This window comes from Molothrus ater, chromosome 1, assembly GCF_012460135.2.
Source record: "Molothrus ater isolate BHLD 08-10-18 breed brown headed cowbird chromosome 1, BPBGC_Mater_1.1, whole genome shotgun sequence".
Classification (NCBI taxonomy): Eukaryota; Metazoa; Chordata; class Aves; order Passeriformes; family Icteridae; genus Molothrus; species Molothrus ater.
In genome coordinates this window covers 102,808,290-102,828,080 of record NC_050478.2, presented here as the reverse complement: position 1 = coordinate 102,828,080, position 19,791 = coordinate 102,808,290, and the positions used below count along the sequence as shown (strand labels likewise).

The 19,791-nt window shown below is 38.1% G+C and overlaps 1 protein-coding gene across 1 annotated transcript in view; it reads right to left on the bottom strand.

Annotated features, from left to right (window-relative positions):
- LAMA1 (laminin subunit alpha 1) overlaps positions 1-19,791 on the bottom strand; it is a 97,966-nt gene that overhangs the window by 60,099 nt on the left and 18,076 nt on the right. Inside the window, exons 3-9 of the mRNA XM_054515054.1 lie at positions 17,792-17,960; positions 17,331-17,445; positions 10,182-10,424; positions 5,089-5,268; positions 2,234-2,323; positions 1,673-1,790; positions 423-601 (exon numbers count right to left, since the gene is read on the bottom strand). Coding sequence (XP_054371029.1) covers positions 423-601; positions 1,673-1,790; positions 2,234-2,323; positions 5,089-5,268; positions 10,182-10,424; positions 17,331-17,445; positions 17,792-17,960 — 1,094 coding nt within the window. The remainder of the gene's footprint in view (positions 1-422; positions 602-1,672; positions 1,791-2,233; positions 2,324-5,088; positions 5,269-10,181; positions 10,425-17,330; positions 17,446-17,791; positions 17,961-19,791) is intronic.

Genomic DNA, 19,791 nt, shown 5'->3' with positions numbered 1-19,791 from the left:
TACATAAGTTCATATGTTTAACTTTGTCAGCCACATCTTAACAAATGTCTTGTAGAGTTTATGCCCTTTATCCAAAGAGTGACACTGGAAAGTACACTCAGAGCACAAGTTCTGCAACAATCATATCAAGAAAAGCATTTGTTGCAACTTCTTATCAGCCAAAGATTTTGATCCTTGAGCCAGGTCCTTTTTATCATTTTCTTCTCCAACATCTTGACTTGCCCTCCTACACAAATGGACAAGCATTTTGGTTTTTTCTGAAAGTTTTGGCGTTAAGTGATTTACCAAAAGAATCCCCTCTATAGTTCTTAGCTATTCTGCAACTAATAAAAAACCAATATATTAATCACAATCAGCTGAAATAGGCATGATACCATGTTATAATTCACCAAAACATTAGAAAGGTATTTTCTAAATCTTACTTTATGTGGTCTAAAATATCCATCAGCACACATTTCACAGTTGATCCCAGTAGTATGTTGAGTACAGTTTAAACACACACCACCTCCTATAAACTGGCCATGAATATCCATGCTTCTTTTCTGATCTGCAATACTCTGGTTGTAATAGCAATCTTCTGCTTTGTTATGACAGTTACATTCTGAGAAGGAACGGAAAAGAAATAATTTTTTTTTCTTATTCACAATGTGTAACATTTCCTAGAATACTGACATTTTTCAAAGTTTAAAATGTAAGTAGAAGAGCCCATGAATTGACCTCAAAAGTGTGCTTTCCCCCTTTAACATGCCATGTGCTTCATCAGATATAACACACTGTATTTCTTAGCAAGTAAGCAAATTTCAAAACCACTGTTATCATTTTAACAGCACTGTTTTTAGTACTATTCTGTATATCCTACTAAGACAATCTTGTCAGCACCGTTGTCAACAGTGATGTGTGCAATTAGCAATAACTGTTCCTTCTTCTGTCCTCTGCATTACAGATGAAAAGCTGCCTAATTCTTCTCTTATTTGTATTAGAGACAAAATCTGAGAAGTCAAAGTACTTAAGTATAAGTGTTATTAAGTTTAAAGAGTGGTATTATGACTTGTGCAAAGATTTCTATTAAAAACAATCCTTTTCCATCTGGAACGTTAAATTTTATCCAATAGGTTCTTAATTGTCTGCAGCTTGTGCTATGCATTAGTAATGTGAAGTGAGAAAAGGCACCAACTAGCCCTAGGAACACATTCAGCCCTACTGGCACAGCCTAAGTCAATCTATCAGACAATTTGAAGCATAATTGCCAATAAGGAGTTTCTTTCAAAACATTTGCTATGAGAACAAAGTTCTTCATCTGACAAAATTTATGATCAATTGATAAAATTTGCACTTCAAGTAGCTAACAAAATGATTGATGCAAATCTGCTAGTTTCTACAGGAGTACAATAAATCCCCAAGTCCCTTTGAAAAAGAGATTCTGGGAGCTATACTACATGACAACTCCACTAGCCAAGGAGTTACACTGAACAGATTATTGAAAACCATCTGAACATTTATGATTAGAAGTAGGTTCTCTACCTCTGAACAATCCCATGAAAACAGTTCTTAGTTTGTGCCTTTTTCTGGGGAATTAGTAACATACTAAAATTACGGAGTCTGTATGAAAGCAACCTCAAACAAGAAAACAGTAAGGCTTCATGAAACTACCTAAATGCCTGTGCCTACTTACTCTCACATTTGTTCCCAGCAGAAAGGGTTCCTGGTCTCCATGGTTTCTGGTGGTAGCCAGGACAGCACTTGTTACAGCTCTCTCCACATGTATTGTGTTCACATTGGCACTGCAGTTTCTAAGAAGAAAAAATCCACTTTCTTGAAATATTTTTTAATGGACAACCTAATCAATTTTGCCAGAAGCCTGCTCAGTATCAATCTTACTTCAAAAAATGGCATGACCCACAAATACCCCACAAGTGGCTCTACCATGGTACATCAACTACTAGGAAATAGCCTTTCCAGAACAGGAGGGGCAAATCTCCTGTGCTGCAAGACAGACTATGTCTTGTGCCCCTCGAATTGTTTTAATTCAATGCCAAAGAAGAGTTAACTTCAAGAAAGATACACTACAAAACCCAGATATGCTTCCTCTGAAAAAAAAAGAAAAATATAGCAAATAATTTGTATGCATCATAAGATCTATTTTAGCTTCCTCTTTCTCATTCTCCTTAGGAATTTTTTTTTGTTGTTATTTTAATTTGAAAAGTTGTTTTGCAAAAATAATGAGATTAAATACCTTTGTGATTTCATCCAAAGGGCAGCTACGAGCATGGCCATAACAAATACACATGCCACCAACAGAGATGTCCTTTATTGAATAGTAGTACTACAAAAAAACAAAGGTGAGAAAGGTATGAATAAAAGACATTTACACCTATTTACATTTCCCTGCCCTACTCTGCAAAACAAAATGCCAGCATTAAACTGCTCTGTGTAAATAAAAGAAATACTTAAACTATTTGCCATTTGGGGAAAACTTCAATTTTTGCGGGTTTTATTTTTCCCTATTGGGTATGAAAAACGAACTGGCTTTTAAATTTAGGTATGTATGTAAAATTCCTCAGCTTTGAGAAAGACCACCAATTGAGACCTCAACCAAAATGTACTTGCAAAAAAAAAAAAATCCAACTTTTTTCACTTTACAAGAAGCCATAAAGCATAAAAAATTGCTGTATTTTAGAGTCAGTCTGTGGACTAAGAGTATGCTTCCTTAAAATGGGAACTATCCCTCCCCTAAAACCACTTTGCACACTCATTTCCAGACCAGCTCTTTGAAACTACTGTGTAGCCAGGGAAATATTCCATCCAAACTCTTAGCTTAAAAATCGCGGATACAGCAGAATACTATCCATTAATATTGCCAGGTGGTGAGCAGAAACAACATACATAAGGAAAGGATTTAATTTTCAAGGCAAAGAGGAGGCAGGAAATGACCATCTGGGTTCAGTTACAGCTGCAGTATCAACATGGTTGGCCTGTTTGTATCCTGGGAAGTTTGTCCTACAGGGGAATGAAAAAGAAACTCTTTTTGAGGATACTTCTAAGGGAAGAGTTCAATGCTCTCAGACCTAGCAACCCTAATGTCAGCTGGTTCAGGAAGAGAGGTAGCCCTGGGTGGTCAGACATGCTGACTCCTGGACTGTTATTTCTTTGAAGGCTCTTGGACTTGGAGCAAACTATCTTCTTTGATTTCATACTTATTTTTTTATGGTCTTAAATTTCTTATGTGCACTATTTTGGGAGGATTTTTAATGTTATCGGCTTGAACTACAAAAATCATTCAGGGACTTACCATGAACAGTAAATCCTAAACTACAAAGAAGGAGGTTCAGGCTGAGAAAGGAAGAGGACAAAAGCAGAATTTAATTTCTCACTGCATTCCCGACTACATCTCTGTCTTATTTTCTGCCAGTGTACAGCTCACAGCAGCTGTGTGCAGCTTGGAGTTGAATGAGCAACCAGTGATAATTAAAGGCTACAGACAGAAATAAATAAAAAGAAGGCAGAAATAAAGGTGCTGTTGAACACTCAGAATCTGAATTGGCCATTTTTCAAGACTATGTACAGGAAACTAAACATAATTGGTATCAACAACCATATCAAAGTCTTCAAAGCCAATAAAAACAGCATCCAAAAAGCTGGAAGTGGTTATCTTTGTTGCAGCTGGTTGCACAACAAAGTGAGACTCAAGGTGAGAAATCAGGATTTGGGAAACCTGGCCAATATGTGCAGTTCTTCATGTAAAATTGAGCTAAGCAGTGCTAGGTGGAGAAGTAATAAGCCCTGGATTGCACAACTGTGTATGTTACAAAACCAGGTCGCAGTGCTTGGCCTCAAAATTCTTGTTTCCCAGCTGTATGTTTGTACGCTTCCATGTCAAACTTTTCCTTTTGGGGTGTATGTCTTGATATGCCAATACTATCAATAGATCTAAGTATCAACCAGCTTGCTCTGTGGGAACATCTCACCTCTCAGGCTGTGCAATTCCCTATTGCCAAGTAAGGCACAGCTGGAGCAGCTCTCCAATACTCTGCTCTTGCAGTCTCCATGCTAGCAATTCCCACTGACAGAAAATGCAAACCATCCAGATTTTACACTTTACAATGCTGCAGTTGAATGGACACCTTGAAATCACCCACAAATCCCTGACCAAATCCAAGTTCCTTCCTCCCTTCTGTGCTCAGCTATCCAGGCAGCACAAGGATTGCCTGTATCAGAGGAGCCACAAACTGCAAGAATCCCGTTGCCGCACAAGGAAGAGTTGCTTGCAGATGTTTTTCAGGAAAAGGAGCTACAAAGGAAAGGGAAGGAGAAAACACTTCTCATGTTCTCCTGTCCTCATCAGAAATCCTACTTTCACAGAAAAACTTGAAGTCTCTGAAGTGTTAACCTATGAGACATGGGCAAATTAAGATCATAATGGCAAGATAGGAAACAGAAATCCTTTTCCAGCAGAAAAACTGTTGAGATTTCCAATGTTAAATTTGTGTGAGAACCTGAAGAAATCAGCCCAAGTGCTTGGGGCTCAGTTTCCACAGTTTCAGTATCAAACCTGGAAATCAGTTAATGCTCTCGGAATTCTACAGAAACATTTTATGTTAATTTATGAGCTCCAAAACAATTGATTATAACAGCTTTTAAAAAATGAAGACATGAAAATTCACAATAGCAATGCTTTCAAGTAATTATGTTTATGGACCACAGCACTAGGTCCTGAAATCCATGATACACCACAGAAAGTACTGCGGTGACATCAAGCACAACCTCAAAAGTCATCTCCATCAGTCAAACCACAATTTGTATTTTGATGATAAAGCATTATAAACACTACTCCTAGCACAAATCATTCACACAAACAAATAAATTAAAACAAAAACTATCTTGAAAATTGAAAAAATATTTAGCTTTTTTCTAAAAGCTGTTTGTGACAAGATATTGTTGTTAATGGTGTCAAAGGCAAGGCAAGAATTATTTAAAACCTATTAACGCCACTCTGAATGACAAGAATTAAGTATTTCTCCTTCTCAAGTAGGTCAGAATAGACTCACCCATCAAGCTATACTGAATACCATTTATGAATAATCAGCTTACCCTTCTGGTAACAATGGGGTCTAGCTCCTTAGGATCATTATGGCTGAGAGTCATGAGGTCAGCATTCAGAGTTCTAATACGCTGCAGTCGCAGGCGAATGTATCGTGCAGAAGTAAATTCCAACAGTTTCTGTGAAGGATCATCAGCACTAGGCCTACCATTGATCAGTGAGGTGTGAATCTGGAAAGAAAGGCTGACTTAGTCACAAACATTGCGATTCACTTACCACGACAAACATTAGTCTGAGAATCAAAACCACAAAACTTAATCTTGTTTCCCAACAACTCAGGATGGTGATGTGTTAGACTACCTAGAGTTCTTTATATTTCCCCATTGTCTATGGGCAGGTAAAATTCCTGCTGCCTGAGTACACTGTTCTGAAACCACCATTATCAAGTCATCATAGTCCAAGTGTCCTGGGCTTTTGTGGAGATAAAATAAGGAGAAAAACCAAGATGCAGTCTCAAGGTGAGTCCCTAGGTCCTGCAGTCTTCCTTCCTCTCCCTCACTGAGACAGAGTATGTAACTCTGGCCATAAGCTCAATTTTGTCCTTACAGATTTCTTCTCTGCAAATAGAAAGATCTTATTACAAAGCATAATCTGGTCCACATTCTCAATCTGGGGTCATTAATCCTACACCTAGCAGTGACAGGACTGTACAATCAGCAAGAAGTACTCAGTGATAAGACATGCAGTGGGAAACCCAACACAGATGACAACTGAAAGCAAGTTGTCAACACAAACCCACTCATTTGACCTGCATCTTTCTTGCACAATTCCAGCTGGCCCCACTAAGATGACTTTAGGCGTGAGACTGCACAGCTTTTTCTGGCCACAGCCCCTTTCTTCTTTCCAAAGCTACTTAGGAACATACAAGGATATAGTCCCCTATGACCACACAGTCCCTGCTCCATTTTATGTAAAAACCAGAAAAACAAGACCCGACCATACAGACAATGAACAAGTGTTCAACAGTTCATCTGGTGTCCATAACAAACAAAGGGTCAAGTTTTGGGCTTGTCAGATGCATTTCAGAGTGTAGGACATATTCTCATTTATGAGGAGTAATTTTGTCTCATAAACTACTCTTGAATTTATAGTTTCAACTTTGTCCAGTACTGTCAAATTGTTCCCCTGAAAATATTCCTACATGTTATAGATTTCTTTAAATTATTATTCTTAAAAAAAAATCTTAATTATCTAATGGAGATAGGGGCTCCCTAGGCAGTAACTGTGCTATTTAAAAGACATACAAACAGACTTGTAATGGAGGTCACATTCCCAAAATTATAATTTTGACATTTATTGATTAGCACCATTCCTTCTTAATATTCTAACATAGCGTGTTCAAAGTTTTCTACTTTTCTGATAGCCCATCCATTTTTTTAACTGCAGAATAACAGTTATGATAACCAAAATCTTTCCCAGGTCTCATCCTGCAAATTTGCACCACCTGATATAATATTCAGCTCTCATAGAAATACAGAGAATTCTTCTAGTCCATTTACTTTGCTAAAGCAGGATTTATTAGAGTTTTTTTGGATGTTTAACCAACCCATTTTCAAAGACCAGTGTTGGTGCTGACTTTACAACCTTCCAAGGCAATGTACTTCAGGCCTATCCAGCTTTATTGTTAGAAATGCTCCTAATCTCTAAATCATGTTTTTCCTTGTTGCAATTTCAGAACTCTTCCTGGATCCTGTCACAGACATGCAGAAAACGTTTTTCCTCTTTTGTACCCATGTTTTATGCAACTGAAGACTGAACATGCCCACCACATCTCAGTCTGTTCTCTTCAGGCAAATTGGTTGTGCAATATTCATTCCGAAGTTATGTTTTCTGCTGGGAATCACAAGGCAGAATTGTTGGTCAAATATTCAAATATCACTGCTCTCCTTTTACTGAAAAAATTTACACATATATACTCAACTATAGAGAAGCACAACTTCAGCATGGGGCACCATATCCTACTCTCATCTACTTTTCAGTACAGACATAGAATTTGCTGGGCTTGCTGCAATCCTTTGATTTCCTCAGCAAAGACAGCAGGATCCAACAATGGCACTGGAATTTATAACACACTGTGTTTGCTTTTTATCACTTAGACACCAGACATTTAAAGATCCAGAAATGCCTGTCCCAACCAATTGGCCACATGACACGTACCGCTTCATTCTACATCTGTCTTTCCTGCCTAATCTATACTCTCACTTCTCAAAAGTAGTGCCTTCAAGTGATGAAATGTAAATTATGACTCACTTTTTTACTCTCAAGTTTAAAGCTTGAACAGTAGAAATTCTACTGTCTAGAAATTCTGAGTAGAAACTCTGTAACAATACACTTAAATCTTTATAGGGACTGTAGAGGAATCTTAACAAACAGAAAAAGAGAGAAACAGAAAAGATACTGACTAAGATACTAAAGAAGAAATACCATGATTCTCCTCGCACACTGCTACATTTGTCTAATATATTGCTTATATAAGCTTATACAAAGTGATATTTCTCTATTATGTATTTTTGGCTTACCTGTCTTTCATAATTCAAGACCATTTTCAAACAACTGCAATTTAAGCCTTGAAATTCATCATGAGTCATAAACTGATTGTGTAAATTGCCAAAAGCAGATCTTCAAGCAGTATAAATCAGGCAAATAACAGAACTTACAGTCAAGCAGCTCTATCTCTTCAAACCTGAGAAAAATCTAGCAGCCAAACTGGCAAAATGTCACATTTGGCAAAAAAATGTTATTAATGACATCCATATTTAAATATGTGGTCTCTTTATGCTAACAGTTATTTCACATCAAGACACTCCAAGCTGATGGCAGAAAACTGGGATGTTAGCAAATGCTGGATACAAGGCAGGCATTTACAGAGATCAGCTGGTTTGCAGGGCCATTCTTAAGTGCAACAGATTGGCTAGAACAAATTACAAAGCTCTAAATACATATATTTTCCATAGAGTTCCAAGATTCACTAATGCAGGTTGTGAAATACTCTGCGCAGGCAATGTTCCTGTCTGACAGACAATCCAGCTACAAAGGAGGAGCCCTTCCTTTGTGAATGACAGCTTTTATGCATGTGTCTTTATCTGCTGGAGGGCAGGAAGGCTCCTCAGAGGGATCTGGACTGGCTGGATTGCTGGGCTGAGGCCAATTGGATGAAGTTCAACAAGGTCAAGTGCTGAGTCCTGCCCTTGGGTCACAACAGCCCCAGGCAGTGCTACAGGCTGGGGCAGAGCGACTGGAAAGCTGCCCAGCAGAAAAGATCCTGGCGTGCTGGCTGACAGCAGCTGAACCTGAGCCAGCAGTGCCCAGGTGGCCAAGAAGGCCAATGGCATCCTGGGCTGTGTCAGCAGCACTGTGTCCAGCAGGACCAGAGCAGTGATTGTCCCCCTGTACTCAGCACTGGTGAGGCTGCACCTCAAATCCTGTGCTCACTTCTGGGCCCCTCAATCCAGGAAGGACATTGAGGGGCTGGAGTGTGTCCAGAGATGGGCAGCAGAGCTGGTGAAGGGTCTGGAGCACAAGTTCTGTGGGGAGCAGCTGAGGGAGCTGGGGGTGTTCAGCCTGGAGAAAAGGAGGCTCAGGGGTGACCTTATCACTCCCTAACCTGGCAGGAGGCTGTAGCCAGATGAGGGTCGGCCTGTTCTCTCAGGCATCAAGTGATAGAAGAAGAGGAAATAGCCTCAAATTGTGCAAGGGAGTTTTAGATGAGAAACTAGGAAAGTTTTTTGCATAGAAAGGATTGTCAAGCATTGGAGAAGGCTGCCTAGGGAAGTGATGGAGTCACCATCCCTGGAGGGACATGAAGATGTGTTACTTTAAGAACATGGTTTAGGGGTGAAGTTGGCAATGCTGAACCTTGGTCCTTATTAGTAGGACTAATAGTTGGACTCAATGACCTTAAAAGTTTTTCCAACCTAAAAGATTCTGAGATTCTCCATAAAGACAGAAATTTAATTCTTCCAATTTTTGTGTTATGTTTTTCCATCACCACACTCAGAAAAAAAGCAGTGTTTTGATAGTGTAGCCCAATTAATTATGTGTACTATCAGGGAAAAAAGAATTAGAAAAAAATGTAACTAAATTGAATTCTGGCATCCCTGGAGCTGGAGTTGTATGGCCTACTAAATGTACATTACAAGCAGCACTGCTCCTATACAGTCAGTAAGGGTTTTCTGGTTAATTGTATGGAGAGCCAGGTTTATGTTTCTTTGTTCCATCTCATCTGTCAGTTTTATGTTGATTTTATATTGATCACATGCTCACAACATTGCAATAAACATTGAATTAAAGTAAGAGTGACTTTACTGAATTTCACTGGTTTTTTTTTCTTGCTGTTAGTTTTAATTTTATGTGAATGTCTACATCCAGACCAATCCTTTTTTTAACCAAGAAATAAAAACATATTGATTTCTATGAAGCTAGGAGTTACTAGCACCCTCCATGGGATAACACCACACTTATTATCACAGTCATACATTATAGCATTCACGATGGAATAACCACTGGTTTTAATGTATCATTTCATTGTGTGGCTGTCTCTCCATAATAAATTACACAAGTACCATGAATAGGGTTTACTAAAAGAAAGAACAACAGCAAGACTGCACAACTCGTAGCCCTTTTAATTATGCTGCATCCTTGAAACAATGCCAAGGCTTGTTTAGGAGTTCCAGCTGTGCAGAGCACTTCAACAGTGTTAGCTGCTTTATCTCACACAACCAGGTGTTCCTAACACAGGAGTTTTCTCTACTAAATGAAAAAACTGGCAGAACACAGAGCCTCTGTTATAGTTTTTTCGGGATAAAGGAACTAATAATTCACAGCTAATTGCTACCATCAAATTATATGGAAAGAGAGAACAAAGAGTTTAGTAATGGGAACACATAGAGCCAAAGACACATTTCATCCCATGATTTAGAAGTTTGCTATACTATATGATATAAAGATAATGTTACTAAAAAAGAATAGCAGATAACCTGATAGTTCTGAGGGTGATAAACTCTGTAACTGCAGTTCAAATATTTTCAAATTGTTATCACTTCATGTCCTTAATCACAAACTGCAACTACAAAAACAAAGATACCTCTCCATGTTCCAGGGGAACTAGTCTGGAATAATAGGAGGTGCAGATCACTTCATCATCCCTCTTGTAAGTTGGCGGCCCAATTCTTGGTGTGATGTTGTAACGAGTTAAACATTCGGTATCACTAATTGCATAGTACTGCCATGGCCTGAACTCCATGCCATCTATGGAGCGTTCCAAAATCCAGTTTCCAGGTCGTGGAGCATTAGCGGCTTTGATGATGACATATGCAACTTGAAAGACCTGAAAAAAATGCAAGAAGAAAATTTTAACACTTCATTGTACTGTAAAACACCACCAGAAACCAACTGGGTAATAAATTTCAATTTTCAAAGCAGTATACAGTTTGCCTGGGCAGAGGGTAAAATTTGGTAAAGTAACTCTGTATAAACTTTTTGCACAAATGTTTGACTAGAGGTCCATCTAATTGTGTCCAGGGCATCCGTTCGTGCTGATGTAATAGCTGAAAACTATATCTATCCTGCACATCTCAGGATTAGATGGGTATAACTATCTGTGGGAAATGTTTAGCTTTTCTGAACCACTGACAGCTTAAAAAAAGTAGTGTTTGGTTGGGTTTTGTTGTTTGTTTTTTTGTGCTTGGTTGGTTGTTTTTGTGAGGTTTTTTATAGATATAGACCAAAAAGCTCCTTGGTTTACAATGTAGCAGGGAATGTAATCTTCTCTGTAAGAACATTTCTGAAAAACTTTTTATACCCTATGTTGAAAACCTCCTTGCATTACAATTTCATCCTTTATTGAAGTTATTTCAGCAGAAGACTACTTATAGTCACTGCTAAAAATATACAGAGACAAATAAGCTGAATGTGACAAAAATAACCATGATAAAAGAGCTAATATTCTTAAGTAACATTGAGATGTATGTGAGCTATGCAGCTATCTTGACTATTTTTCTAACAACCCTAAGTGAAATCCCCATGAGCACAACAGGACTGTTCAGCACTTCTGTGAGTAGGCAGGGCAGGAATTAAGTTCATATCACCTTTTAAATTACTTTGTCATGAAGCCAGATAACCTGAACTGGCCCCCAACTCATGACAGCATCAGACATGAACACTGAAGAGCATTTACTGCAAAGCCACCATGTTCTCCCTTACCCAGTACCTGCTACATCACCTCACTCAAAAAGGCTGCATTTGCAAACTCATAATACTTCTATACAGGAGTTTAATGTTTCATATACACTGGAGTAACAAGCCAGGTTTAGATGAAAGAAAGCTCTGTATTATTCAGCCATCTCAGAGAAATGTATTTCCACTTGAGCAGGCTGCTATTATCATCATAATTCCTGCCTGCATGTGCACTATTAATACTGTGTTGAGCTCCAATCTGGCTGCAATCAGTTCTTTCATACACTATAAATTTAAATTTTTAGGATTTTTTTTTTTTTTTGCAATGCAGATTAAAGCCAGGGCAAGAACAATACTTGCCACATGAGAGCAGGTTTTGATTTTGCCAAATGGGGAAATAAAGTCACAAAAATAAATAGTAACTGTGTTGCAGATGCAATTCAGGAAATGACTTTTGAAACAAAACATTATTTAGGTGAACAAAGCTTTGATTAGGAGATCTTGCACACATGCGAAGAAAAAAAAAATTGGCGATATTTATCTTCCATTGATTTACTACATATAATATCTTTTAAAAAGTGAAACAATCTTGCTGTTATTTAAATCAGACAATTTAAACTACAATGTTTTTATTTAGTCTGACTTTCTTTACAGGCAATCCAGATTTATCATGTTAAAATCAGTCAGACACAAACAGAACATTTCTAGTTGTTGCAATAAATATAAAAATTTACAGAAAATGAGGATTTTACTTTTCAGCAATGCAAGCAGATACAGGCAACAGGAGAAGCCAACTCACTCTTTAGTCAGTCTTAGAAATAAAATTTCTCTGGGCTCTGTGAATCTTTTGTTGTTTCACATAACCTTAAAATCTGATCAAAGTTAAACGAATATCAAGAATTATAATCCAGCTTCCATGAAGAGAGGAATGCCTTTTAAATAAAACCTACATCATGCCAACAATCTCCAGCTGAAAAATAAAAGCCAAAATACATGGTTTTAAAGGAACAAAGTACACCATTTGGGCAGACTTCAAACCAAACAACTATATTCCCTACAGACAACCTGGATTTCATTGACTCAGTGGTATGGAGTTTTGCACTCAGTTACGACCAAGCAGAATCTGGTGTATTATCATTTCAGTACCCAAAACCTGAAGACACTTGTATGTGACAGGAGTTGCTTGTATGGGTATTTTCTCCATCACAGATGGGAACACCACAAAACTATTAAAACTAGGAAAGTTTTATTGACTGGGCTTAGAAACAGCTATGCACTTCCAAGTTCCTTTGAATTCAGTAATCTTTCTCAAATGCATAAAAGATGCAAGACTGGAACCCAAACCTTTTTCAAATACCCTGGTAAAAAATCTCCCTCAAAAACTCTCATATGTCCTTTATTTTCTTTCCCCATTCTGCTTGCTGTCATCAACTAAACTGCTTCCCTACTTATTACACAGTTGGCTGAACAACAAATGATCTACTTTTGATTACTTTGAGATTTTTCAAGACCCATTATAGTCTGCAGCTGATGTGGCTAGTTTTAAATCCAGTTCCAACTAGTAACAATGAGCTATCCTTCATCATGAACTAACTGCTGCAGTAAAAGGTATTTACAAGATTATGCAAGTTAAACTTATTTTAAATACCAAGTTCCTTGGTGAGGGGGGAGTGGAGGGAAAAGACAGTCAAATATTAACATTTTCACAGCAACTGTGCACAAATTCAATGCACAATTCAAAAAATTAAATCTCCTCTCAACTCTTCCATTTACACATAGCTCACAGGTATCCCATTTTACTTCACAGGTAAATTGACAGGATAATGAATAACAACAACTTCATGAAAACTTGTCAGCCCCTGAAAATAATATAGCTTAAATAAATAAATAAAGGATTTTGTATAAATGTTCTCAGACTTGAGAAATCACAAGACAGCTTACCAAGACAACCTATATTCTCAGGGATTATGTTTCCCAGCAAGGGAATGAAGCTGGAGAAAGGGACCAAGGTGTCCACAGGGTCCACAGATGAAGATGTTTTAAGGAATATCTGTAATAGACCTCCAATCTCACAGACTCTGCAACCCATAATAGGTCAAGAAATCCATGTGATGAAAACTGATTTTCCTTTGAGCACTTGTTAAAAGAATCTGACTTTTATAACTTCTTCAAGTTTGAACATCAATGGCAGTTTCTTACCACTTCCCACATTGATTCAGTGCCCACCAACCAGCCACGCGATAAACCTGAGCAAGAGCTAATGATTTGTATACTTTAATTTGACTGTATAACTTTCTCAGAACTAATTGCCTTGTTGAACTACAAGGGTAAAAAGGGCAAGTCAGAGCAAGTTAGCAGTTCCCAAGCCATATATTAAAAGTGCCATTTTAGAGGCATTTCAATCCTGATTTTTAAGATCAACCAAATAAACTTCTACTAAAAAACCTTTTTCATAGCTGCAATGCCAACAAAACAAGTAATTTCTGCTTTAATTAGACTTTCTAAAAAACTTTGTTTCCCTGAATGCTGGTCCAGCAACACCAAAGGCATCATTCTTGAATACTCTCAGAGTGGGAGACTAGATGAAGGGATGTTTATCAGCTTATATTGTTTACAGAAATATCTTTTTAAAAGTTAAAGACAGCTTCATCTTCTTTGACACTGTGAAGAAGATTTGTTTGCAATATTTTTCTCTGATGATTCTGTGACATTAAAAGTGCAAAATACACTAAATCCAGAAAAACCTCTAGTCTCATTAATTATTTTTTCTTCAAGATTTTGATTCATTATGTGCAAACATTAATTTGGAATTGAAGGGAAATTCATTTTACTCAAGAATTTTATTGTAAGAATATACAGATGAACACCCTGAATGTTGCACCATCAGTCTTACAAGGCCACAAAAGGCTTTTAAGAAAGCTTGCCACATACAATAAATCAGCATTTGTCCTGCAAAATCAACAGAATACCATTTTTTGACATCAGCAAACCATGTATCTTTACAGAAACCTGTTCTTGCCCGTTGATTTCAAGATGAAAGCTCTAGAAAAATAATTTTATAATATTTACATTCTTTTTTACTTTGTAATAGCAGAAGCTACAAATTACTCCTACATCAGCCTCCAAGTGGTAATCCAGTACTCATAGAATATTCATAAGTTATGACTTAATCAGAAGTGGAGCTGTTTTTTCAACTCAGCTTAATACTATGGGTCTTCCAAGAAGAACTAGTCTTGTTTTGCAATTCAAGAACTTTTTGATATACCAACATCTGCCTTTCTGCTACACTGAGGATACGGAGTTCATTTAAATACCTTTAAAAGTTCAAAGCATGGTAATAAAACTGAGGTAAGTAGTCTTTGTTTAATGGTGTCAGAGTAGTATTTTACAGCTGGATCAATCACACCAGTAAAATGTATCATAGCCAGGATTTATTAGAATTGTAATTTCACAGTGCAACTGCCCAGAGGAGTCAAACTCAGACAAAAATTGCTGTTTTTATAGAAAACCACTGCTGTGCATTTTATTTCTGTAGAACTACCAGTGTAGGAAGCACAAGGTCATAAATCAAATCTTAGTGTCTTGTACATCAATCCTACACCTCATTGCTACACTGCTCTTTCCTCAGTTCTGGATCATTGCCATACATTTAATGGAAAGGGGGGAGAGGAGGAGGCAGTGGTGTAGGGCGTGGGAAGGAAAGGCTATCATACATGTGGGTCCTGGAAAGACTGAAAGGCACACTAGAGTAAATGTACCTAGCTGTCAGGATGTATATGAGCTAGAAAATCATAACATAAGCACTCACTATCCTTATAAAATGCTATATTAGCTACAAATAGCACAGATTCTGCAAAGGAGAAAGATAAAAACAGCAATTTCAATGCTGATTTAATTAGATAGACTTCTTTTCTTACTGAGATCCCATCAAACTACTCTGTAGAACAGCTGGCTTTAGACTAAACAGACTAAGAACAAGGTAGATTAGCTAAAAGAACATCCTCTATTCCATTCAACTTGAAGCCAAGAGATGAATAGTCATTGAGGTTCACCTAAGAAGACTGGATTGGAGTCAGTGTTCACCAGCTATGGGAATCTTCCCCATATTTGCCAGCCAAGGGTATGTTTCCACACTTACCAACTCAATTGCTTGGATTTATATCTCTAAACTGTGCCTTGGATTATATCTCTAAACTGTGTAATAATCCCAAGAAGCTCTTAGTCCTAGAACTTCTGATAATTGCACAAAAAACCCACCCATAAATAATGACAGGATTTTTAACATCACAAAAAGGTGTGAATATATTCTATACTCTGGCAAGGAAAGTTGATGTACTTGTTTGCTTTAATATGGTACTTGACAGATTTAATGCACAATGCTTGAAATGCAAACGAAATGTATCAATGATCAAATTATACTGAACACTGGTACTGACTTTCAGGAATATTTCTACAGGTCCTATTCTAAGTAATTCTGAAAAAATGTATGAAGTAAACAATTGCTAAAATCACTAAGGTCCTTCATATGCTTTTCTTTTGTGTTTTCTTTACTTGTGCTGACTCGTTTCAAGTAAGCACACCAAGTCAGCTCTAATAACTCACTGACTTCAAGCAATCTCTATTAACCAAATCCTTTCTCACAGAGCAGTAATTTACATTCAGTTTGCATAGCCCTAGATGCCTTCTCTCTCTCAAACCCTCTAGGGAAAACAGAAGAAAGGCCCCTTAGGGGAAACTTTTCAAATCAAATTAGTGAAACTGAGCATGAGTCAGGAGAGGAAAGATATGTATTTGTTGAAACCTCAACAGCACTATGACTGAAGAACAAATGATTCAGAGTGCAACTCAGCTGGTCTGTTTCCAAAGTAAAATTGTTCTAGGAGGATAAAAACTAAGGCATCCCCTCCTCCTCCTTCATTTTTCCTTCCTGCTGGTCCATTTACAAACCAAATACAAAGTTAACTCTTCAAACAACACTAACATCCTATCCAAACCTTCTGTCATGGACAAAAGACACCCTGTGATCATTATCCTCACAGTTCTGCTTTCTAATTAAAGAGCAAACTAGGCACCTGCTTAATCTATGCTTTATTGGAAAACATCAAAGTAAAACCCACTGTTTTAATCTTTAAAATTACTTTTAAGCAGGGTCTAGAGATCCTGCAGAAGCTTCTTACCAATTCTACACTTCAAGTAAGCATTTCTTAGTAAGTAATAAAGCTGCTTCTTCTAGAGTTGGGAGGTATCACCATATTAATAAGGAATTGTTGAGCTATGATTTTTAAATAACTTAGGTAGGCCAGCACATAGATCTGTTCAAAGCAAAACAACCAGCAAAAGCAAGAAAAATTAACCTCTTCACCAATTACTTTATCTATTCTTGGAGCAGAGTAGGAGAGTTCTGATTCTCGTGTCTAGCAGACAAACTTATAAATTAGCAAATGCCCTGTACAGTTTAGCATGCTCCTGTCTAAGAATGATAAACCCCTCCAAGTTTGGCCTTACAGAGTCGCCAAAACAGGGGAAACAACTTTTGCCCAGACAGTTCCAGACTCCCCAGGGTCACAAATCACTGTTTCAGAAATTCAAACTCCAGCTCTGCAAAACAGCAGACAGCAAATGTTCTTAGAAGATATAGTTTAGAACATGTTTTTCCAGTGCTCCTCCCAACAAGATGATGATCGGAATCAGTCAGATGCATCCTCACATATAAAATATGTGCTTTGTCCAATACCCTGAAAATATTCCTGTTTAAAAATAAGTTCTTGAAAACACAGACTTCGAGTAACTTTTAAGAAATAAAAGGTGGAGGAAAACAATATCATAGGAGTGCTGGGGGAAAGACAGAAGCCTGGGAGAAAGACAGAAGGTTAGGCAGAGGAAAGTTACCAAGACAAAGGAACTGGTACAGATGGAATTGGTTACCAAGACAGAAAGAACACAGATGATAGTTTTCACTAAAAACTGTTTTTGTTTAATCTAAACAAAGAGCTGCAATCAATTTGTATTGGCTTGTATCCTACATCCATTTAATGATACTCCCATAAATGTTACTCACCTGCCTTAAATCCAAGGTGATGGTGACCCAGTGGTATTGCCTTCCATTCTGAATGCTGGGACTCTGCCACCAGTTATTGGTACCATCGATGGCACTGGAAATTGGGTGCTGCTCTGTTTCAAAGCAAAAAAATTAAACATCTCTTGAAAATAAATCTCACTTAGCTCTTCTGACCCAGCACATTTGTTTCACACGAAGAACAATCTCTTCCTGTCATAAAGAAGTGAAGGCTGAAATCTGCCCTCAGACAAAAAGGTTGTCACTGGATCTTACAGTGCTCAGTGGTGATACACGGCGCTCACACTTTGTCAGCCTTTTGCTCCAAGGTAATTGCACTCACAGAGTAGACAGACTAAAACCAAAACATATTTGACTCCAATACACTCTATATTCAAGGGGAAGGGTTAAAAAAAGACACAAACTCATGAAACAAACAAAATCCAAAACACGTGAAGCTTGCCTTTGGATTGGCACTGTGACTGTCACAAACGCGGCACTGGGCGTTGCGCAGGGGCCGTCCAGGGACGTGCTCCACCAGTTTGCAGAACATCTCCGGTCCCTTCTCTCCACAGGTGGCATTGGTGGAGATGTGAGCATTGCTGGCCAGGTTCAAAATGGCAGGAAACAGGCCTTGAAAGAAATAAGGTTTATCAGTCACATTGTAAGGCATGCAAAGTTGACACCCTGACAGCAGTATCCCTGTTATTTCACTCCACATTTGGATGCTTTATACTGAGGAACACAGGAGTTTGCCAACCAACTCTCCCAGTTACTAAACCTTCCCTTGCACAGTGAATTGATCAAACCCTGGGGGACAACTGGCGAACTGCCAGAATCAAAGTGGGCGTATAGAGCACACACTCAGCTGGTGTGGAAATCAGCATTTTACACAAGCTCTTTGCAGCAGGCAGCACCACTGGCCTGAACAGGACACACCAGACTTGAAAAATTTAAGGACTGAACTTTAGAACTTTGCTACAGGCTTCTTCTGCAGTCTCTGTAAAGTCTAAGGGATATTTTGCTTGCCACTTATTAATCTTTATACAAACACTTCAGTGTACTTTCAAATAGTTTTGCTTCTCTGCACTGGAATAACGTAACAACAGACTAAATTTCAAGATTACAGTTACCAGACCAGAAATCCTGCTCTTTTTCGAAAAGGAGTAATGTTTTACTTTGTTTTGGAGGCTGATGATAAAATTTCTAGAATACTGTCTGTGACAGAAGTTAAGCACAGTTTCTCAATCAGCTTCCAGCTGTCCCTCATGAGCTAAAAACTTTTATTTCTTGCATGGTTATGGTGTAACAAAGATACTCCATTTCCACTCATAAGTAACTCTGAAAAAGAAGCAATTTTGGAAAGAGGAGTCCTGTCTTTAGAGATTAAATCCAGTGGGCTAAAATAAAATCTAGAGAGTAGGTATGGCACATGAAAAATGCCACAAGAATTGCTTGTGTGGCAATAGTACGGTATTACAATCATTTGGCTTCTGTTAAAAGGAAATCTGAAAAAACCAAAAATCAAGCCAGATTTGTGAAAACATATTCCTATTCCACTAGTAAAACTGCATGAATTCTCTTACTTCATTATACACAATATACATCAAAAGAGACTGCAATAATAAAGTTTTGCTTTCCTTAGCTGCCTATACATATAAATATCTCAAAGGCGGGTGCCAAGAGGAGGGTTCCAAGCTCTTTTCAGCACTCTTCAGCAACAGGACAAGGAGTGATGGCCATAGACTAAAACAGAAGTTTCACCTCAGCATAAGGAAGAACTTCTTCACACTGAGGGTGGCAGTGCAATGAACAGGCTGCCCAGAGGGGTTATGGAGTCTCCCTCTGGAGACACACAAAACCCACCTGAACAAGTTCCTGTGTTATATGTTCATGGTGACCCTGCCTTGGCAGTGTCATTGGACCAAATGACCTCCAAAAGTCCCTTCCAACCCTAACAATTCTGTGATTCAACAAGGCTACATTCAATATTCCTTTCAAGCACCTTTGGCCAGTAATTGTATTACCTTAGAAATCCTGGAGAAAAGTTTGTGTTATTTAAGACTTGCCTTCAGCTATTGAAAATTTGGCTAAATTCTAACCCTCTGCACCACCGTATGAATAACAAAGTGTGTATTTTCAATTGTGCTATACTTGAAATTTAATAGGAGAGAGATGGAGCTTTGTATTTTTTTGAATCCCGACTTCATTTATGTTAAATCCAGACTAGGTCAGATGCCTTGTTCTCATTACACCTAAATCTGATGCAGATGAGGATGCTAAAGACATCCTAATGACTACTCTAGTGAGGCTCTTCTGCCAGTAAGATATTTTCTGCACAGGCTTCTCTCACGTTGTGGAGTATGTGTGCAGTGCATCTCCAGATGTAAAGCTGGAGCCAAAGAAAAAATGCTGCCTCTGTTTTCCTACTCCTACAAGAATGCTCAGTGGTTGAAGAGGGTAC